Source organism: Zootoca vivipara, chromosome 1 (assembly GCF_963506605.1).
Source record: "Zootoca vivipara chromosome 1, rZooViv1.1, whole genome shotgun sequence".
NCBI lineage: Eukaryota > Metazoa > Chordata > Lepidosauria > Squamata > Lacertidae > Zootoca > Zootoca vivipara.
The window spans coordinates 77,699,069-77,721,022 of record NC_083276.1 but is presented as its reverse complement, the minus strand read 5'-3'; the positions used below and the strand labels follow the sequence as shown (position 1 = coordinate 77,721,022).

At 40.2% G+C, this 21,954-nt stretch overlaps 1 protein-coding gene and 1 long non-coding RNA gene across 5 annotated transcripts in view; both read right to left on the bottom strand.

The window, feature by feature from the left end:
* The window catches only part of LRP5 (LDL receptor related protein 5), a 188,315-nt gene that overhangs the window by 29,888 nt on the left and 136,473 nt on the right, over positions 1-21,954 (bottom strand). For all 4 annotated transcript variants that reach the window (XM_035130338.2, XM_035130349.2, XM_060276620.1 and 1 more), the window contains 3 exons: positions 21,284-21,680; positions 20,644-20,815; positions 336-552 (listed from right to left, as the gene is read on the bottom strand). In XM_035130338.2, coding sequence (XP_034986229.2) covers positions 336-552; positions 20,644-20,815; positions 21,284-21,680 — 786 coding nt within the window. The remainder of the gene's footprint in view (positions 1-335; positions 553-20,643; positions 20,816-21,283; positions 21,681-21,954) is intronic.
* LOC132592422 (uncharacterized) lies at positions 4,135-14,814 on the bottom strand. The gene is made up of 2 exons (XR_009557860.1): positions 8,612-14,814; positions 4,135-8,466 (listed from the first exon to the last, which is right to left on the bottom strand). It is a non-coding gene; the product is annotated as an uncharacterized LOC132592422 (long non-coding RNA).

The window sequence follows — 21,954 nt, the reverse complement described above, 5'->3', positions numbered from 1 at the left end:
AAGTCCCTGCAACGGGCTCAAAACTGATGGGGACCAGAAGCGTACTCACTCCCACACTTTATCCCCAAACTCACTGCAGGGAATGGGTTAGGCAGGACTCGCATAAATCTGACAGCTTTTGGGACAAAGAGGAGACTTCTCCAAGATCCCCTTGTCCGTCAGACAATAACTCACAGGATTTGACCAATGCAAGTTTGTCTTGCTACTTAACACATTAAGTATTCTTTTAAAAAAGTGGCTTATTCTGCCAGTACAAGAAATTGGCTATTACTTTTACTGCAAAAGTGATTATTATGGAACCCAGTACAAATCAACTGTACATTGTCTTCACTTACCAACAGCTTTAGTGACACGTGCCGCTTTAAGGCCCATCAGGTCTGGCAACTGATCAATGATTATGTCCCTGCTTGCCCTTATTTTGTGAACTCTTTCAATGCTCCGCCTCTGCCAGTCTGTCCAGTAGATGTAGTCACCCAGCAAAGTAAATCCAAATATATGTGGAAGTTTATCTTCTATGAGAGTTTTTCTCATGGTTCCATCCATGTTTATTACCTGCAAAAGCATGAGAATATATAAAACAGTCCAACTACAATAATTGTTTGATCAGTCCTTAACAAGAATTGCCTTGTGGAATCAGACCAAGGTCTATCTAGTCCAGCTTTCGAGCTTTTAGTGGCAATCAGTCAAATTCCTCTTGGAACCATTCAAATAGGTCAAGAAGGGAACTGCCTTTCTGTTTTCCCAAAGCATGCATGTAGTTTTCATTGCAAAAACTTAACTGGTGAGCAAGCGGCAGAACAAACAGGTGTCAGCAGAAGCAAGTGAGAATGGCTGACAGAGGCCTTTAGGTCAAACTCTGTGACTGCATCTGTATAACTGTTGGCAGAGCTTTTAACATATCCCTTGTGAGATAATGGGTAAAACAGCACATTGTCTCTTTGACAGTTTCCCTCTTGCAACGCTGCTGGAGCTCTAGGCAGCTGGGCTGGAGAGGAAGACCTTGTCAGTGGAGGGGTGAGCAAGGAAAGGAGCCTGTTGCCAGGCACAGTGACAAGAGACAGAAACATATGAGAAGTCACAAGGCAGCCTTTTAGCTGCATGAGCAGTTTTGTTTTTGAACTGCTTTTACATTGTGTCCCTGTAGACAGGTGGGCAGTGATGAAACTCAACTAGGAGTTGTTGTTTTTTTAAAAAAGGGTATCAGATTTTGGTGTAACAAAAAGCAACAGTACCGTATAAGCAGAGATTCACAAGCCAGCTTCAAACCATCATTTATGATCCGCCAGTTAGTGAGCCTAGTGAGTCAGGTTCTGATGAACCACAGTCAAGCTAAACAAACCATGATTTAGTGTCATCTCTAAACCAGGCCTTTTATTTATTTGTTTTCTTACATTTTCTACATTTCTTCAATCATGCAATCCAAGGTGATATGCATGTGGCTTCCAGGTGGTTCCCCTTCCAGGCACTGACCTGCTCAACTTCAGCAAGGTGGCGGTCTCATGTGCCTTCAGGCCACACTTGGAACCAATTACCTGGAAGTTCTTAAGCTATGCAAAACTCCTCTTGAATCTTAGCATTCTTTGGTTCATGTTTACTATTGAAGCATTATGCCTCATGTTTCAAAATCAATCACTATGTACATCTATGCCTAAACAAAATTCCTGCATAATAATTGTTTATATCCAGCAATTTACAGCTAGTGATGAGAACTGAGGGGAGGTGCTATAGTTTGTTACTATGTTTTGTATTACAGTGGTACCTCGCAAGACGAATGCCTCGCGCAACGGAAAACTCGCAAGACAAAAGCGTTTTGCTATGTTTTTGGTGACTCGTGAGACAAAGTTTTCTATGGCCGTGCTTCGCAAGACGATTTTTCTTTTTGCAGTTTTTTGTTTTTGTTTTCTGTTTTGCCGTAGCAAATCGCGCTTCGCAAGACGAAATTATCGCAAGACAAAGCGACTCGCGGAACAAATTAATTTTGTCTTGCGAGGCATCACTGCATTGTGTTTTTATATTGTAAACCTTGTAAACTACCCGTCACTGAGCGTGGCAGCCAGAGATACTTCTGTGGCTTCGTCTGTATGTAACACAAGGCATTAATGAATGAGCATGCTGGTGCAGTTAGATAATTAACACTGCTTGCCCTCTCCCACCCACCCCACCCCCGGCATCCTGCTATGCTACCAGGATCCAAACCATGGTTTGGCTTAGCATTATGTGAAAACTTGGGCTCATGGTTTGTCACCTACAAGCAATAGGCCAAGAACAAACTTTGGTTACAGCTTATGGTTTGTGTGAGGCAAACCATGAGTTCTGGTTCACATGCAACAATAAGGTAAGCCATGGTTTAGCTTCCAGTAGCATGGCAGCAAGAGCAGGGAGGGAGCAAATTATCCACGCTTTTCTGTCTACCAGCACATTTACTCGTTTACTTTAAGCCATAGTTTGGCTTAGTGTTGTGTGTGAACAACATGAACAACTCTTCAGATCCTGCCTGGAATAAAACTGAATTTGATTTACCTGTATATACAGGTAACTAGCATTTGCAGGTTTTGCATTTTTCTAGCCATATTATCAAATCTCTTTCTGTGACATGTGGATAAAATCTTATTTTGAATGGTGGTGTTAATTTACATCCCAAACCTATTGTTTTTACGCTTACTGTATTCAAGCATATGATCCTAATGTAATCCACATTGCAAAAATTGCCCTGAAATCAAGAAGTTAGTTCAGACTTGAATTACAACACTTTATGAAAGTGCAATCTACTGTCTTAACACACTTTCGACTTTTAAGTTGCCCGTAAAATAGAATCTTGCAATTTGAACCTTATCAAATTTACTCAAATAAGTTCCATCAATTGCAGTGGCACATTCATTTGCTGCAAGGTCACACTGATTTATAGCAGCCTTCCCCAAACTGGTGCCCTTCAGATACTTCGCTCCCTTCGCTCTTGCTGGCTAAAGCAAATAAGAGCTGTGCTCTCAAACACCTGGAGGGCACTAGGTTGAGGAAGGCTGGTCCCACCAAATGAGGTGGAGTGTTATATTTTTCATCCTCCAATTATATCTGTGGATTAAATAATGCTGAACCTCAGCTGTAGACAGCTAGTCTGGAGTATCTTTTGGGGAAGTAAACTTATTGAATGTAAATCTGCAAAACTGCCAGGTTTTCAAACGCCACACAAACCAGGTGCTTATAAAATGCCACAGCACATCCTCCACAAGTGGGCTGTGAACCTGAACAAGTCCAGGCTTCTTACAGCCTCCCTGCTGCACTATCTAGGAAGTATCAGAAGCAGAGTTCTTATGGACATACTCATACCTTATAGGCACTCTATAAGAAAGTTTGATATTTATCTGCAGTTCAGCCAACTGCTCCTGCCAATGCTCAGGCCCCTTGGCCAAAATTAAATTGCTTTTGAATGTTCATTTGTAGTTCAAACACAAAGTATGACCCCCATTGTTCTATCAAGCCTTTCATACATGGATTCTCAGGATGGAGGGGGGTGGGGAGAGAGTAGCATATCTACCCCCACTATTTACACTCCTCTCTTGTGCCCTGTAAATTCCTACTCAATGTGGTCTCCAGCACATATGGAATGCATTGTGAACAGATAATTCACCAGCTGTGATGGCAACTGTGAACCACAACATTGTTATAAAACAAGAAACTTCAATCCGTGTTTCTGTGTAATTATGCTAATAAGCCGCAAGCATAACCATAACAAATATCTACTACGCACACTTCCTTTTGCATGAGATAATTAGTTGAAGGGAAACCTTTAACAACACAGAAAGCTTCACTAAAATTTTTGACAAGTGAGGCGCACTTAGTCTGCTGCAACTTAAAACACACCCTTAAACTAAGCTGCAATTCTTTTAGGACTGGCTTCTCAGATATTCCAAATCAGATCCAACACCGGAGACTTCTCCAAATCAAACCCCAATTTATAATAGAGGTTTTCCCTCTGTCAAACTATTTTAATATCTACAGCATGTTCAGTGATGTGTGGCTTAGCTTTTCTCTGCATCACCCAAGGGTCACGCTTGCAAGCATGATGTAGTCTTAGGATTGGCTACACAAGTTATGTATTATCTTTTTGTCTAGCAAACAGCTTTTTTTTTTTTTAAAAAAAAAGCACAACCCATGAAAGATCACAACCTAAAGACAATTATTCCCTCTAAAGGCTCAATGGACTTCCCAGCAAAAACTGAAAGGGGAGAGCTGCTCAATAGAAAGGAACAATCCTGGAAAGTTATAATGAATCAAATGTCCACAGCTTATTCACACGTTTTATTTTACAAACGAATGTGATTCTGACTTCGCACCAAGGCTGAAATACATTCCATTTCTTCATTGCTTAGTCTTGTTCTGTTTGATTGTTGGCTGAGATTCCAATTTACACTTAGAAAAAAGTCATTCCCAAAGAAGGAATATAAAAGTGCATTGTGCACCATGTCTATCCATACACATGCAGAATTTCTGCCTCTAAAGATGCTACATTTGCTCACCCACTTGGTAGCACTGCAGATTAGTAACTGTATATGTTCTTGTGACACAATCGGAAACTTGAGTTGTTTGCCTAGACCTGCAATCACCATAAATCCCAGTTCTGTTGAACCACTGTGTTCACAAATATGAGTCAGCCCCCCAAAGTTGTAAGATAAATGATAGAGCAACTCAGGTTTGTTTTTTTAAAAAAAGCAAGAGAAGTTTCATATGACTAACAATGATTCATATATGCTGCTTTTTCTCCTTTATAATTTGGTAAAAGTTATGTCTATCCATTTAACAGCATATCAATTTGCTTATTCAAAGAGCCCCAATGGTCCTCTAAGGAGAAAGTTTGAGGGAAAGACGAATGAAAAAAATGGGGTGGGGGAGGGAAGAGAGAGAAACAACATCCATCAACCAGGTATTTCTCTGGGCTGGGTTTGCTGTGTATTTCTGAAGTCCAATATGGCAGGTTGCAAAGTAATTTTGCAAAAATATAAACAAAGTGATTCAATATCTATTCCAATAAAGGACCAATAAATATGCTTGCCTCAGTCTAGCTAGCAAATAAAGACAAATAAACTTATGGACAATAGGCAATGTTTTGGACATCTTCTACCTGTTTATTTCAAAAGTCATGTCCTAGTCTACACTATTAATGGGTCATCATTTTCACATGCACCTTTGGGTTTGATGCAGGTCAGCCTTTCTGCTTCTCAGGATTCCTTTTGCTCCCTCCTAGGTGTCATTAGTCTGATCCATGCTAAAGCCATGCAAAACATTTTAATGAAGCCAAATGTGATTAGAAAAAAGAGAACAGCTGCCCGGTAAAAGGGAAAGATAATGGAAGCTTCTATGCTACAATGAGCTATTTGACTGAAGTTGTGACACGTTGCATTCAAAATATGGCTTTTCAATACAAACCAAGGGCATGTTGAGACATCACATCATCCCTGTGATTCTACTTCAGGTTAAATCAAGAGTGAGCTTTGGGCTTTTTCGGTGTGTGTGTGTGTGCAACTTACTCTTGCATCCTTTCCATTTTTAGAAGGCATGCAGTGTCATGCTTATGAACACTGGGAGAGCAATCCCGACTAAAGTAGGTGTGTGCTTTCTTCTTCTTCTTCTTCTTCTTCTTCTTCTTCTTCTTCTTCTTCTTCTTCTTCTTCTTCTTCTTCTTCTTCAAAAAGGGGGACAATAGCCTCTATTTTTACCTGAACTGGATCATAGCCTCAATCCAGACACGGTTCATTTAAACTCTATAATTTCAGATCTTCCACTGCACCAATCATTGTATATCTTTCTTTGCTCCTTAAACAGCCTTTTCGGGTGTCCAGCCTATACCAATTTCTTTTACACGTTCTGGAGGGTAGGGAACCCAGAGTGTAAATTCAACATGAAATATGGAAGTCTACCAAACACATATGGCTTTATGTTTTAATAAACACCCAAAGCCAAGCATCAGGCAAGACAATAGGTAGCATGGATTAGTAGCTGTTATGTCATGTCCGAGACAACTGTAACTTAACAGATGTATACCAACACCCTTCTCTGGTAGTTGCCTTCCTTCACTGTCTAATCAATAAGGATGATAACGTTTTTAGAAAGCAAATACCTGTCCCTAAGTAGTGTTTCCCCTGCATTACAAAACAAGAGCATAGCAAGTTAAAAGCGGCTTTTACACGCAAACACTCTCTAAGGCTCCCACTGACAAAACCAAAGCAAGGCACACTGATTGTGTCTGGCTGGAATTTTATGACATAAGGAATGATTAGAGATAGGCTCAATTATGCATCCCATTCTTTCCCCCTACCCCCAGGCAACACAAGCGTCTATTAATACCTAACAAGCTTCTGCAAACTGTGCTCCGTTGACTAATTAAAGATCAATGCATGTTACTCTCCCCACCTTGAATTAATACGCATCAGGGACTTTCATTGCCGATAGCTACACATGTACAATTCTGTTTGCCAAAAATTTCGAGAGATATTAAGTAATGGCCTCATTTAAACTCGAGGCTCATAAATATGGAAGCATCCATTTGTGTTTTAACCTATGTAATGAATATTGTAAGATCACACCTGTAGATATACACATATGTTTGTGTATCCATTCAAGAGAAGATTTAATTTTGTTTTTTTAAAATGAGCTTGGCTCTAATGGCGCCCTTTCCAAGAAAGAAAATATACATCTGCTTACACAAGGGGGCAATTCACCAGATCAAATATTGTTTTGAGGCTCCCTTGGGCTTTAGGAACAACTTATGGGCAGTGCAGTAAGCTACAGCAGGAATGTCTTCTGCAACCAAAAGTACACTTGCCAGTTGTAAAATTGAACCCATTGCTTTAAAGGTATTTCCAAAGCAATGTATTTCCCTTATAATGGAAAAAAAATTAAATGCTCATGCAGCTTAATCATTCAAGCCTTAGTCCTCTTTCCATCTCATTCCAACTCATCTATCCAAGCAAGCCAGTCTTCCTATACCTATTCTGTAGTTAGGAAAGCATATCTCAAGGACTGAACCAACCCAGGCCCTGCAATGATAATCTGAGGCCCTTCTTTGTGTGCCCCCTCCACAAGAGATCCAGAGGGTGGCAACACGAGAACGGGCCTTTTCTGTGGTGGCTCCCTGCTTGTGGAATGCTCTCCTGGCATCTTTCTTACATATCTTTACATGCCAGGCAAAAACATTCCTCTTTTACCAGGCCTTTGGTTAATTAGACAAGCTATGGCCTTTTAAACTGGGGGGGGGGGTTGTTTTTGTTTGTTATAGAAAGTGAATGTAATAATAATAATAATTCTGTGTCCAAGACTTATTTGGAACTAGTTAATCGGACAAAGGTACACACATCAGAAAGAACCTTAAAATAGTACAAATAAAGCTCTCTGTTGTGAATCATAACTGTGATGGGAAACATTCAGATAATTATAGGAAGCCACTTTATACCGTGACAGACCATTCGTCTGCCTGGCCCAGCATCATCAACACTCCAGGGTTTCAGGCAGAAATCTCTCCCAGAACCACCAGGAGATAACAGGAATTGAACCTGGACCTTCTACGTGCACATCAGGGGCTCTAGCTCTGAGCTATAAGAGAGAAATTATATGGAACTGACTGGCCAAATATACCACTACTGATACTAAGAGATGCTGCTGCTGCCACTGCCGCTGCCGCTGCCACCGCCGTATGAACTGGACCAAGTTAATCCTCAATAAAAGAAACATCCCTGAATTCAAATTCCAGTTATTATTTGAATTCTATACAAGTGTTCTGTATGCTGAAACCAACCACTCCTCTTTCCCTTTGATACCTGATAGGTATTTCAGGACCCATACTATTAGTGTGAGTGTAATTTGTTTTAAACGTGTTTTAATATTGTATTTTTTTAATTGCCAGAATGTGCTGTGGAACCTTATAGTGAAGGGTGAGTAAGAAATTGGAGTGGTAGTAATAGTTACTCTTGGCCGTACCTACCCAACCCATTTGCAATCAGCTTCCAGGTGCAGCTGCTTTTTACAATGGGGCCTGTAACCTGCAGGGTTAATAGCTGGGAGAAGTCAAGCAACAGCAGAAAAGGCAGTTGTTGCTGGATAGTTAAAAAACAATAATATATGAGCATTCCCTAAAACAGGCACCCCCAAACTCAGCCCTCCAGATGTTTTGGGACTACAATTCCCATCATCCCTGACCACTGGTTCTGTTAGCTAGGGATGATGGGAGTTGTAGTCCCAAAACATCTAAGGGTTGAGTTTGGGGATGCCTGCCCTAAAACAACAAAGCAGGATTGTAGGAGGTGGGGTCAATTAGATTTCTCAAGGAAAACCCTAAAACATATTTTAAAAATTAATGTTTATTATCATAGTAGAAACATATGTACTTTTGTTTTGTATCAACTGGAAGTCTTCATTCAAGTACAATGTTTGTTTTATATACAAAAAGTAGAAATCTGTGTGGCTTGTACTGTTCACCTATGATTACAGGTAGGTAGCCGTGTTGGTCTGGATCGAAGTAAAATAAAAAAATTCCTTCAGTAGCACCTTAAAGACCAACTAAGTTTTTATTTTGGTATGAGCTTTCGTGTGCATGCACACTTCTTCAGAACTTCTTGTTCACCTATGAGTTACATTAAAACACTCTACAGGAATAACCAATGTGGATATGAATGCCTAAGTGATCTATGGGAGATTAAGTTAATAAAGAATTTCTCTAAGTATGTCTTTTTAGGTTTTTATAGGTTGCATGTCTTTTAATTAAATTTAAGTTGCTTTGGGTCACTTTTGTGAGGAAAGCCACTAACAAATATAATTAAATAATGATACAAATAAATAAATAATTGCAGGGTTTGGGCTAGATGAACATTGGGGTCCCTTTCAACTCTACAATTCTATAATTCTATGAAATAAATGTCATTTGGGAGTTTCTTATGATTTCTAAATGCACAAACTAGACTAAGTTAATCCTGAATAAAAGAAGTGTCTCTTCATTCTGATTCTAGTTATTATTGAATTCTACACAAGTCTTCTGTTCTTTATATTCACAGAATTGTTCAATCCTGTTCCAGTATACGGTACCTTCAGGACAGGCAGCAGCAGGTCTAAATATATGACAGACTGACAGCATGCAAAAGTCATACAGCTAATACATGCACACATATACAGTGGTGCCTCGCTTAACGAATGCCCTGCAAGACGAATTTTTCGCTAGACGAATGGATTTTGCGATCAGAGGTTGCCTCGCAAGACAACGAGGTTTTCTATGGCCGCCGCTTCGTCTTGCGAAGCATGGCCATAGAAAAACGAACCTCCGACTGCAAAGTCCAGCGTGCAGTGAAAAATTGCCAGGGCTTTTTGCCGCCTGCCTTCCCCTTGGCTTGGGGAAGGCAGGCGGCAAAACACCCCCACACCGCTGCACTTCGGCTCCGGGGGACCCCGGGATGTCTCCTTCCTGTCGGCGGCTGGGGGAGAGGAACGAAGGAGGGACAGGATATCATCATCATCATCCATTTATTTATCTCTGTGGTATGCAGCAAATTTAAAAACACAAAGGTTACATCAATATACATAACATCAATACAAATAATTATAACATACAGAAGACAGGGTTTAGCTTTAACAAAAGCCTGGGGGAAATGTGTTCTTAAAAGATTAAGGTAATAGATGGTAATGGCAGAGGCAGCACCATGCTGAGCAGTGTTATTTACCAGCAGCAGCCGTTCAGGTGAACAGACAGAAATAAGGAAAAGGAACCTGAACTTTTAACAGCTGGGCATAAAGCCAAGCAGGAATCGAGAAGAGGAACTTCTTGCTACCACCACCAGCCAATCCAGTTTGGTTTGGAGCAAGCAAGCGAAGAGGATGCCACATGTGCACATGCCCTCCTGCTGCTAGCAAAATGCTGGCAGCGGAGAGCGGCACACAGGGACATGCACACATCTGGCGCCTGGCAGTTAGGCTGAAAGGGGAGTAAGTGGCAAGCTGCTTGCCTCCATTCAGTCTGAGGCCCAAAGAGGGGGAAAGCTGCCTTAGCCAGGCCAGGCTATTTGATGTTCTTGCCCAACACAGTCTACTCTGGCTGACAGTAGCTTTCCAGGGTCTCAGGCAGAGGTTTTTCCCACCATCAGCTTACCTGATGCTTTTATAATAACAGTTTTTAAAAAAAATATATGTGGAGATGCCTTATATTGAAATTGCTCTGCCACTTTGCTACCCCCCCCCCCACAATTGAATACATTAGATTGTGCCTTAATCTGAACACTGGGTGATATCAAACTATATCCTACTGAGAGTAGACACATTGAATCAATGGTCTTAATTCCATTGATTTCAAAGGGTCTACTCTGAGTATAGCCAATATTGGCTCTCTCACACCATCTTCCATACCGTTCAGATGGTGAACAAGGCTATGAAAAATCAAATTACACTACAATAGTCAAAAGCATGAAGGGTTACTAGGTTTGCATATACCAGCAAGGGTAGAAAAGCTCTCTCCAGTCATGTGTTCCTTGTTACTATGGCTGTTGTTGTTGTTAACATTTTGGTAAAACTTTTGATTTTGCACACTTGGAACATTCATCCCTCCCTCACCCCAACCTCATTTGTGAAACCCCTCCCTTATTATAAAGTTAATAATTAAAATGCACGGCACACAATATGACGCAGGAGTAACAGGACCCGGCTTCCACCCCACCCATGAGATAAGTTGGAGGAGACAATTGTGCCTTTGCTTAACCCCACTCACACCTACAAATCAATTATTGGTATCTTAAGATCCCAACACAGTGACGAAAACAAGGAAATGTGCCTGAAAGATTGTGAGCTCAAGATGCACCTACAAAAAGGAGTTGCTTGTTTTCTGCAGGCTGCTTCCTCCTCCTCCTCAAAGGCCATTACATGCAGCCTCCAACCAAACTTTGGAGTGCCTCTATGCTAACCCAACACCCCCCCAAGCTTCCATTTCCAACTGCTTAAATATTTGTGAAGCGCTCTTTTTTTGGGAGGCCAAGATGAAGCAGAAAAAATACCCCTGGGATCCAACAGACCCCTGAAGTTTCTGGTCAATGATTTTTTTTTTACTGTACACTCAGCAACGCAGTTTTGTTTTTATGTTACAAAAATAGGGGAGGCCCTACTCCAGGGCTCTTGAAGTAGTATTGACCACATAAAACATGTACTTTGTGGTACATGTAAATTCTAAGGTTTTACACACCCTATTTTCAGAAGTTGCTGTGGATAGAATGGACCCCAGTTAAGCTATTGGTTGTTTCACTTTCTACATTCATTTTGATGGGAGTAATTTGGGCCACCCCTAGCTTATCAAGTTAAATGCAATAAAAAAAAATATATACAGTATATTGAAGGGTGAGAGATGAACCACCACAGGAAAGCTGACCCAAATGACTGTTGGGAGACCGGGACATCCATAGCCTTGTTATGTTTTAACAAGATTCATAATATCTGGCCTTGTTGCAGCTACAGTGGAAGACCACTGGCAGTTAAGCTTTGGTCAAATCCATTTCTCCAGCCTTCTTTCTAGCCCACATCTTACTATAGCAGCAGTAAGTAAAGCTACTAGAAATAAATCTTATCCTAGATAACTCCCACAGGAAGAGTTAAGTCTGATGCATGTTCACATTTACAGTAGTTAGCTGGGAATCTTTCTCCAATACGGCAATATGGAAAGCAATTAGGTTGCACATGGCACCAAGTAATAAAAAGTCTCACACTGAAAGGAGAATGTATTGAGCAATAGCAGGATTTTTTTTTTTTAAAAAAAAGAGGAGTCTTTAGTTGGCCATAATAGGTGACAACATCATTTTGTTTCAAAGTGGTGCCAATAGTGTAGGGGCTATAACACTTTTGGAAGAGATTAAAACACATGCAATATATTTTTATCTTACAGCATTTCACTAATATATTTATGAGTGTCAAGAATTCAGCATGGAAATTTGCGTGTTAGCACAAGGAATTTGCGTGTTAGCATAATGACTTCACAATAGCAATTAAATGCTTGAACTTCAAAATGCAAACCATAGTCCTAAACAGCAATATACTGGAAGGCTGAACAAGAGACCAAAGCAGTGAGAATTAGATCCAAGGATAGTGATTAGTGCTGAAATGAAATAATGAGTACTTAGGCGGACTTGGGGTAAGAAAATTTGCATGCCAGTTCTTATGCAGCTATACTTCCTTTGTAAATCACCATCTTTGGTTTTCACCAAGTGACAGACAATTACTAGAGGACTTGGTAATGGGAACTATTCTAACAGTAGCAGTAGTGACACTGGCTGTAATCTTGCATGCATTTAGTCCGATTAAAACCCATTGATTTTCAATGGGATTTAAACAGGATGTGTGTATCATTGCAGCTAAACTCATAGTCCGTCATCCTCTAAAATATTACAATTTGATGCAATTAGGAAACAAGGCCAGTCAACAGCTACAAGGTCAGTTCAAAATCCAAGCAGCAACACAGTTGTATAATCCTCTAACATGCTGAAACTATTTGTCAATAACTAAACGTGCTTAAACCAGTTATATACATTTAATATATATATTTGCAGACGCTAGCATTAGATAACAACCAATCAATGGTAGCATATTTTAAAAGTTCAGAAATTTCAGCTATAGAAAAATTTCTTGTTATACGTAGGACCTCAATCAACATTTAAGCAACCATGTTATGATGTTGTATTATACGGAAATTAAACTCTCCAGAAGAGATTTAAAAAGGCAAATGGCCATTACAAAGGGGGGAGGAATCTAGCCACTGTAAACAGAAACAACTGAATGGAAAATTTACATCTATGAATGGATGATAGACGACATTTTCAAAAACCCTTGTAAAATTGTAGTAAATGATGAACAAAGTCCGCAGAGACAAAGCAAGATGAAAACTGACAATGGATTCAACGTCTTCAATAGTTCGCAACAGGCTCCCAAGGGAAAGTTAGAAAGGGAAAAGGCAGCAGGGCTACCTATAGGAGCTGCCATGCAAAAGGGCAGCAGGGGGCCACCTTAGGTGAAGGAAGTCTTACAATAAAAGGTGACAAGCAAAACATATGGAGCATTACAATGAAATCAGCATGCAGACATACAAACGACTGCAATCATAAAAGCCAAGAGGCAACCAATATTAAGTGGAAAGACATGGGGCATTATATTGTTTGCCTATGCCAATGTTCAACTGGGGTGTGTGTGTGTTAAAAACAACTTAAGCCACCTAGAGGTTTCTTACAATTCAGCCACATGCGTAATCAATCATCTTTAAGTTTAACTATTTCCCGTCATTTCCTCATGCAAGCTGAAGTATGGCCATTTCCCAGTTCTAGATTAATTCAGTATACAAAATTATGATAGGCCTCAAAGAATTGTTTCCTGTTGCTTTTTATTCAAAAATAAAGCTGAAGTTTAACTATAATAGGTAGTTTTCAATAGGTTTAAGTTGTAAGCTTTCATAATAAGAAATGCCTCTTAACTAAAAACCAAGACCAGGATGCAAATCTATCCTCAGTACTTTGCATATCCAATCACAGAAAGAAATGAAAAGATATGTAGAAGCGAAAACAAAATGACTTAACAGGGAGGTGATTCAAATTTCATGTTAATTTTGCAGAAAGCTTCCAACTTAGGTGTGAATTCCCCTTCTCACAACTCAAACAATTGTGGTGTAAGACAGTTTTTTAAATTGCCTGCTCAGGCGGATGATTTATTGACCACTTTCACTACTTTCATGCTTGTAGCCCCATCAAAGCCAGTAGAACTATACCAGTCAATGAGCAACTCCTCTCCCCGCATCTCCTGGTTTCTTTAGAAAAACCTAAAAGGGGAGGAGAAAGTAGTCTGACACTGCATTTGCATAAGTGCACAACACAGGGGATTTCTGAGCATTCATATCGGCCAAATCAACCAAACAAATTGCCTGAAGAACTGCAACAGTAAGCTATTGGGGTTCTTATGTCGGCAACTTCAGAAGTCCATTGGGAGAATAAAATCTTTTATAGTAATAATAATAATAAAATCAATCACGATTCTTGTTCTGTCTCTCAAAACCTGAAAAAACCCTGTGCACCACTAATTTAGCCTTCTTACTAAAAAATGAATACAAGATAAAAAGGAGCCGACAGCTGGAAGAGAGCCAATAGAAAGCTTTCTGCAGCAAAATGCAAAGAGAACTGTTTGTTCTGTATTCAGAATTTTACATGGAACTCCACAGATGAGATGGCATATCTGGCTACAGGTCCAAGAATACACATTTATTACACAGAGAATGCTGTTGTTAAAAATAAATTGGAGATTAATGCCTTCTAACCAGAAGTGCACGAAGAAGAATTCCTGAGCAATTCAATTCCCACAAGGAAAGAACAAAGTTTTCTTTCAAAAGTCACCTTTTACTGGGAAGGGTGCTCCTTTACAGGGAGCCCCAAGTTGAGAAATAGACAGCTCCTGGCTTTCTATTTATAGTTATTCAGGCAGTGAATAGTTTCATTCAAAATGCCACAAGGCATACATGCAACCTTTTATTCCAGGGGCCTGATTTGTGTTTCATTTCATAAAGTCCAGGGCTAGGAAGACAAAAAGAATTTTTAACAAGTGTGCAACAGAAACTTGGGAAGGGTGTGTGTGCGTTCAGCTTCTTTATTAGACTAAACTAGATTCTCAGACGCTGGTATGAGGGGGTGGGGGTTGCGGGACAGAACTCAGAAACTCTCCTATACAGTTTTGCTTTTTAAAAGAAATGTAGCTCTAGAACTGCATGGGCTTTTTTTGCTCATTAACCATGAATACTAGTGCCCTGCAATTTAAGCAAATCGGGGTGGGGGGATGACACAAGGAAAAGGAACAGAGGGGTGCAAGCATTTCAATTAGCTGGCTTTGAAGGACCCTTCTGAATGAGAAAGACAGAACACACTTGTCAAATGCAAGTTCAAGTGAAAGCCACTTCTGCCAATGAAGTGCGCAGATGGCTGTGGGGGTTCCGCTAAACCTTCCCTGGGCCCCCATTATGTCTTCATTGCTCACAAAAAAAGGCAAGGGTCACCTACAGTTTAGAATAAGTTAGCTTCCTTTCCCACAGGATGACTCGAGTCAAAGTGGTGAGGAAAGTCTTCCCTTTTGAGTGACTGCTGTCTCATCAAGGCACTAAACACTTATATAAAAAAGCTGAAGAAATGCATTTTTTAAAAAATCTTCCCACCACTGCAGATACCAGATAGATGGAATCTGGCTGAGCATTTCTATTAAGGGGGAATGCAGAGGGATTCTGGTCAGCTAACACTATTTTCAGCATGTTGTTCAACAGGCTTTCCCCCCACAACAGGTTCATAGAACACAGAGGAGTTCAAAACCATGTAAGAGACAGACAGACAGACAGACAGACAGACAGACAGACAGACAGACAGACAGACAGACAGACAGACAGACAGACTCTTGTATAAGCCAACTCTGTCCTGCAAACTTCTGAAAAGAAAAGCAGTTATAGCTTGGCATGCTCTGTATGTGTTGATAAATTATAATGGAAATAAAGTTGAAAAAGCATCATAGGAATCTTACACCGGTATACAATGCAGACAAAGTTTCCCTGCAACTGATCACAGGGCAGAAATGAATGACAAGTAATTCTACGGCAGTATGCAAAATTACATTCTTTTGGATACAATTTGAACTAATTCCCACTGTAGTGAGAATGCAGCACTTTTTTTGGGGGGGGGAGAGTCATAGCTGCCAAGTTATCCCTTTTTTTAAGGGAAATTCCCTTATGCTGAATAGGCTTCCTCGTGAGAAAAAGGAAAACTTGGCAGCTATGGGAAGAGTATGATTCATGTTAGGGTGGTATGGATTGAACTGTAAACCGATAAGACTTCTCCTGTTCAGTTTAGTTATCGGCAAAGAGCAGGTTGAGTCTGTTCCAGACTGGTCCTGAGCCACTCTCATTACTACTTCTGCTAAGATTGAAAGCTGTATCACCACTGCTGTGCTGCCAACACCCCAGTTGCAAGCATTACTTGTTGCTTCAAATGCTATTGCCTTGGATCCAAAGTTAATGAAAATCACAGAAGGAAAAAATTTCATCTCCTTGCTTCCACTGCAGCCACCTGTGGCCATAAAAAAAAGCCTTATCAGGGTTGTGAGGGCAACTCCTGAGCAATGTGGGATGGGGTGCAGGGGAGAGCAGGAGACAGGAAATCTGTGAACTTTCTTAACAACTCACCTTAGGATCCAAGCCATTGTCTTAATAGTGGGCAGGGCAGTGGATGTTTGCTGCTGCTTGTTGCTATTGGTTGCCCAGGACAATGGTACCTATGATCAAAAACTAGTCTAGAGCAGGAATCCCCAACCTGCGGCCCTCCGCAGATGTTTTGTCCTACAACTCCCATGATCCCTAGCTAACAGGACCAGTTGTCAGGGATGATGGGAATTGAAGTCCAAAACATCTGGAGGGCCAAAGGTTGGGGATGCCTGGTCTAGAGGATCAGGAGATCCTCCAGAGAAGCACATGATATGGCATAGGAGCCACAGCTGAAAGGAGAGCATTGGAGACAAGCATCCTATGCAAGTTTATGTTGTGAATAATCTTGGGGGAGTTATTTTGGCCCGGAGAAGATGGTATAAAAGTAAAAGGAAACAAAATAAAATGTACAGAAATAAATAAAATGGTCAGAGCTTCTGCACACAAAAGTAATGTTTGGATCCAAGTAATGACTATGCCTTGGGGTTCTTTAGAAGAATTAGGCATGGGCAAATTGTATAGGAAGTGGTTGAAAGTTAGCATTCTCTTTCACCCACCGGAAGTAAACTATTAGTTGTTATCCAAGTTTTAGATTTGTGTGTAGCTATACTGTTGCAGTCGACAGTGGCCCTTTGGTTGTTTCTTCGAGGTCAGTTAACTCAGTAGGGCTCATGGTTGATCAATGCCTATTTCTCCTTCAACTGTGGGAAGGCAATTGCTTTACTTCTGACACAGCCTTCTCAGTGGTCAAAGGTCAGATTCCTCCTATTCAGAGCTCCCAATGGTTTCCTCCTCCCTGTCCCATTTTTCGAAATAAAAGTTCATTTTGGCATCGAATTAAGAAAGCACAATTAATTTTAAGCGCAACTCTGCAACTTATCTTTAACTTTTAAAAAGCTTGACTAACTATGAATAGTATTGCAAGAACTAAAGTGATTACTTCCAAAGCAAAAATAGAAAAGTTTCGGCAAATGAAAAAGATCACTTTAGAATTTCAAAACAAAGGAATCCCTACTCACATTCACTCTTCATTGCTAATACTGTGGTCCCCTGTGTTTTGCATTGTGCCAAGGCAAATTTGGGTACTGAAAGGGGGTGGGATAAGAGCTATGCTAATTTGCCCTGCAACTAATATTCTGAATCAGATTTTGATTGTCTTTCCTTTCTTTCTTTTTTTACCAGTTTTTTTTAACATTAGCACTTCTACAACACATCACGAAGAGTCGGACACGACTAAACAACAACAACACAACACATTAGGTACCAAACAATAATCTAATTACATTTTAATGAATAGATGCTAGGATGAATTCAAAAATTCTGGATTAATCTACATTCATTTAGGGATGAAAAGACAACAACCAGTAAACCAGAAGAAAGTTTCTGCTACCTTCTATGGGTGGAAACTTTTCTTGCACTGACCTAGATTGAGGTCATTATTTCAAATATCACATATCATACGGTAGAAATATCTTGGGGGGAGGATTGTTTTCTAGACAGATCAACACTTTGAAAGCCTTTTCTGATCACAGAAGTACAGGCTAGGCATCATCTATCCTTAGTTTACAGAAATATTTACACAATTTATAATCTGTGAACAGAGAGCAAAGCCAGGATGAATTGGGTTAATAAGAATTACCAAGTAGACTTTGGTGGGTTGGTCGATGGAGGGGACAGAACTGCAGTCTGACACTAATGACCCGGGTGTCACGCTTCAGAGAGACTTCTTAGCATAACACAATGCTTCAGAACATCTAGGCATAAAGTCTGACTCCTTCAGGAGAAAGTAACTGCAAAACTTTTAAAATGGTAAATGGGACGGTGGAGAGAGATACAACCCCACATTTCATAATTTTCTGCGTTGCATTTTATCCCTAACCATAGCTTCGAAAATATTTAAATTAGAAACATGCCTAAAAATAGGGAAATAGTTCAGATTTTTAATTATGTAATTATGCCTCAGGGTCATTAAGCAAATCCTGAAGAGATAATACCAAACCACAAAATTGGTTTTTAAAGAGAATTAGGAACTTCCACACATGGATGCCAGTGGCTCTTTGCTTCACTCTCTGCTGGAACCTTGTAATCCGTATTAATCTACTGTTCGTTCAAGGAAAGTTAACTTTTTATCCAAAGAAGTCCTAAATTTGCTTTCAATTCTTTTATGCTGCTTAACTGTGCAGCAGCCGAGTCTGTAGAGTCAATATACATTATTTCCACATACACTATGTGAAATCTGCTGTATTTCTCATCTTTCTTCATTCCCTCCCTCCCCACTCCTTACCCTTTTGCACATGCTGCCAAACTAACTTAGCAAAAAGTTTTAAAAGCTGGGAACAATGCTACCACAGGGTGCCAAATTTGCAGTGAAAGCCCCAAAGGCTGTTGTCACGCAAAGTTTGACAGGCCTTGCAAAATGGTTTCTTCAGGATATAAACTGCTTGTGAAGTGACTGAGTCCTTTGTATTTACAGCTGAATGCTGCAGATGGGAAGGTCTCTGCCAAGAAAGAGTAACTGCTGTTTTTGCCATGTGAAGGTTTAACACACATAAATAAGGAGCACACTCACTCCTAACGTGCATGGCAATGTTTAGCTGCTTTAGGAGCGGGCGGGAGGTTACACCTCAAGGAATGGGGTAGGGGAAAAGAGTTTTATTTTCTGAAAGCAACATGGTGTTAGAAAAGCATCATGATATGATATGCAATGGAATGAACAAATCTACCAACTGAGCATCCTTGTCTATAGATTAAACTGGGCAACTCTCCCCCTCCCCCCAAAAAACTTACTATAAGCCCCCCCCCCCAACCTGAAGGCCCAGGAGCTGTTTTGTGGAAGGTGCTTGACCAAAGCTTTATTGGAATGTGTACCCTGTAGTGTACCCTCCTGCCAACCTAGCAGTTCGAAAGCACGTCAAAATGCAAGTAGATAAATAGGAACCGCTACAGCGGGAAGGTAAACGGCGTTTCCATGTGCTGCTCTGGTTTTGCCAGAAGTGGCGTTGTCATGCTGGCCACATGACCTGGAAACTATACGCTGGCTCCCTCGGCCAATAATGCGAGATGAGCGCGCAACCCCAGAGTCGGTCACGACTGGACCTAATGGTCAGGGGTACCTTTACCTTTACCTTACCCTGTAGTACCCGAAATATTGGGAGCATTTAAATTCAAATATAAGAAACTACAATCGTCTCTTTACTCTATTCCAGGAGAAGGAGTCCTATGAATAAGAAACAGATTAACAAGGACACCTCTTTGCATGTTCCAATATCCAGTGAATAAATAGTATAAATAGTATGACTGATTTACACAGCACCCAAAAGTAGGTGCTTTATCATCATTGTGCTGGGTTGGGTCAATTTCTAAGGATTTGAGAAATTGGGGCCAATACCCTCGGGGAGAAGCATATCTCAGTGGAAGGGCACATGCATTCCAATGCATAAGAGACAGTTCTGGACTACACAGGCCACTGATCTGACACAATTTAAAGCAGCTTCATATCAATGAGACGCTCAAATCTCATTCTCTCGTCATCTTTTAAACTCAAAAAACCCACTTACAAAAAGATGGTCTGTGCCTCATTTAGGAAGCAGACTAATAGAGCAAAGTATTCTCACCTTCAATCCTTTAACTCAAAACAAATAAAGCCAAAACTCATGAATGAGAAACCAGAATTTTGGAACTATCAGACCTTACCTCATAAGCATGTAAACAGAAACATTAGCACACTTTTTCCTGCTGTTAAGTTATTCCCTTAATGTCCTAATCTGTTTTTCCTTTACACTCTCCTAAAAGGCATTTAGTATTAGGTGTTTTGGCAGAGAGGAAAGTGAACACCATATAGAGATGTTCAAGCATTCCTACAGCTGGCCTGGCGGCTATGTATTAGAAGACATATTCTACTGAACTTATTTACATCTACTATTGCATAAAGTTAGCAAGTCTTGAAGTTACACAAAACCCTGCCATCCATCTGTATGAGGACAGCTAAACGAACTACATGTGCAGAACAAAACAAGACAACTCTCTGCTGAAACGTCTCAAACAGAACAGTATTTGCTTAAAAAACCTTTCCCCAAGTTTTGGCGCATTCAAGAATGAGCAAAGACTCAGTTAAGTTAAGTTTTACAAGAACAGTTTAGTTCCAATTACTCTTCCGATTCCTGGGTCAGGGTCTATTAAAATTAATTCAGTTGCAACGATACAGTCACAGATCTCTATTGCATCCACACCTTAATTCTTGTTTATAGAACTCTGTAGTGCTTGGAATTTCAACCACTTCAGAAACAATTTGTGGTAAAAATAGATCATTTCCAAGAAAACAAAGATGAGCCAATGTGCCAATATGAGTAATATTCATAATAGCTCGAGAGAGTTAATTGTTATCAGAGCTGTCTGAAAAACATATTTTTTTTCTAATTTACCTCAATTTTGTCGGTCTTCGCATCTCCCCAGTAAAGTTTATTTTCTTCAAGATCCAATGCCAAACCATTAGGCCACCCTAATGATGTATTCACCAAAACTTTCCTCTCAGAACCATCTAAGTAAGCAGACTCAATCTTCGGATTTTCACCCCAGTCTGTCCAATACATATAGCTGTTGGGAACAAATAATAGGCTGTTTTACACATGCCTCCTCCTCATACACAAATACTTGATGAAAATATACTACTGTACTGCAATTTCAAGTTGTGACATTTCCTGAGAAACTTTAATTAGAATCTTTAATTAGTAGTCTGTGTATCCCCAGAGCTCACAAGATTCATAAGTTGTCATTTTAAAATAAAGTAGGAGATACAAAATCCCACTCAAGAAATCATGAAGGATCTCACTACAACACAGGATTTGATGATTGGCTATCCTAAATAGATATGGTAGTATTGAAGGGTATGGATTGGAAGAATGGCAGTGAATTCAGTAGAAACTAGTACCACCAGTACAATATACCCTGCACTGTCAGAATATACAACATTTACCAGTAAATACCTTCTTTCACAAGCCTAGAAAACAAAAGCAGAGCCATCTCTTCGTTTTGTATCAATGATCAAAGATATGCAACACTCACCCCATCACTGGATTAAGCACTATTGCTCTAGGTTCATCTAGGTTTTCCGATATAATGATCTTCCTCGATGTCCCATTCAGCCGTGTAACTTCAATGCGATCGGTACCAGTGTCGGTCCAGTACAAGTTTCTAGCCACCCAGTCTACAGCTATACCATCAGGGTGATTTACTTCTGTCGTTACAAGGGTTTGGGCTCCGGACCCATCGAGAAAAGCCCGACGAATGGCTCTGACATCATCATCAGTCCAGTATATATAACCCTCCACAGGATCATAGTCTATTGCAATAGCATGCCTGATATTATCTATTTGCAAAATGATGTCAGTGAAATCTGGCATGTCCAAGGAAATTCTTCGTAAATCTGTTCTTCTGGCAAGCAAAAGCACTTCTTCAGCACCTGGAAAAGGGAAGAGAATCACCAGTAAATAACCAGCAATTTCCATTACTTAAGTTTCATTTACTTTTTAGAAAGCAATGCTGTAGAAGTTGTGGAAAATGAAGACTGATAAGTGTGGTCAAATTTTGTTCTGGTACTGTGTAGCATAATAGTGAACCTGGGCTGCTCATCTCCTCAAGTGATTTGAAGTATGGAGATGAGTCTGTAGTGTCTGAACCCTAACACTCATCTTCAACATTCCTATGCTAGTAAAAGGGAAGCAAAGCCAAAGTAC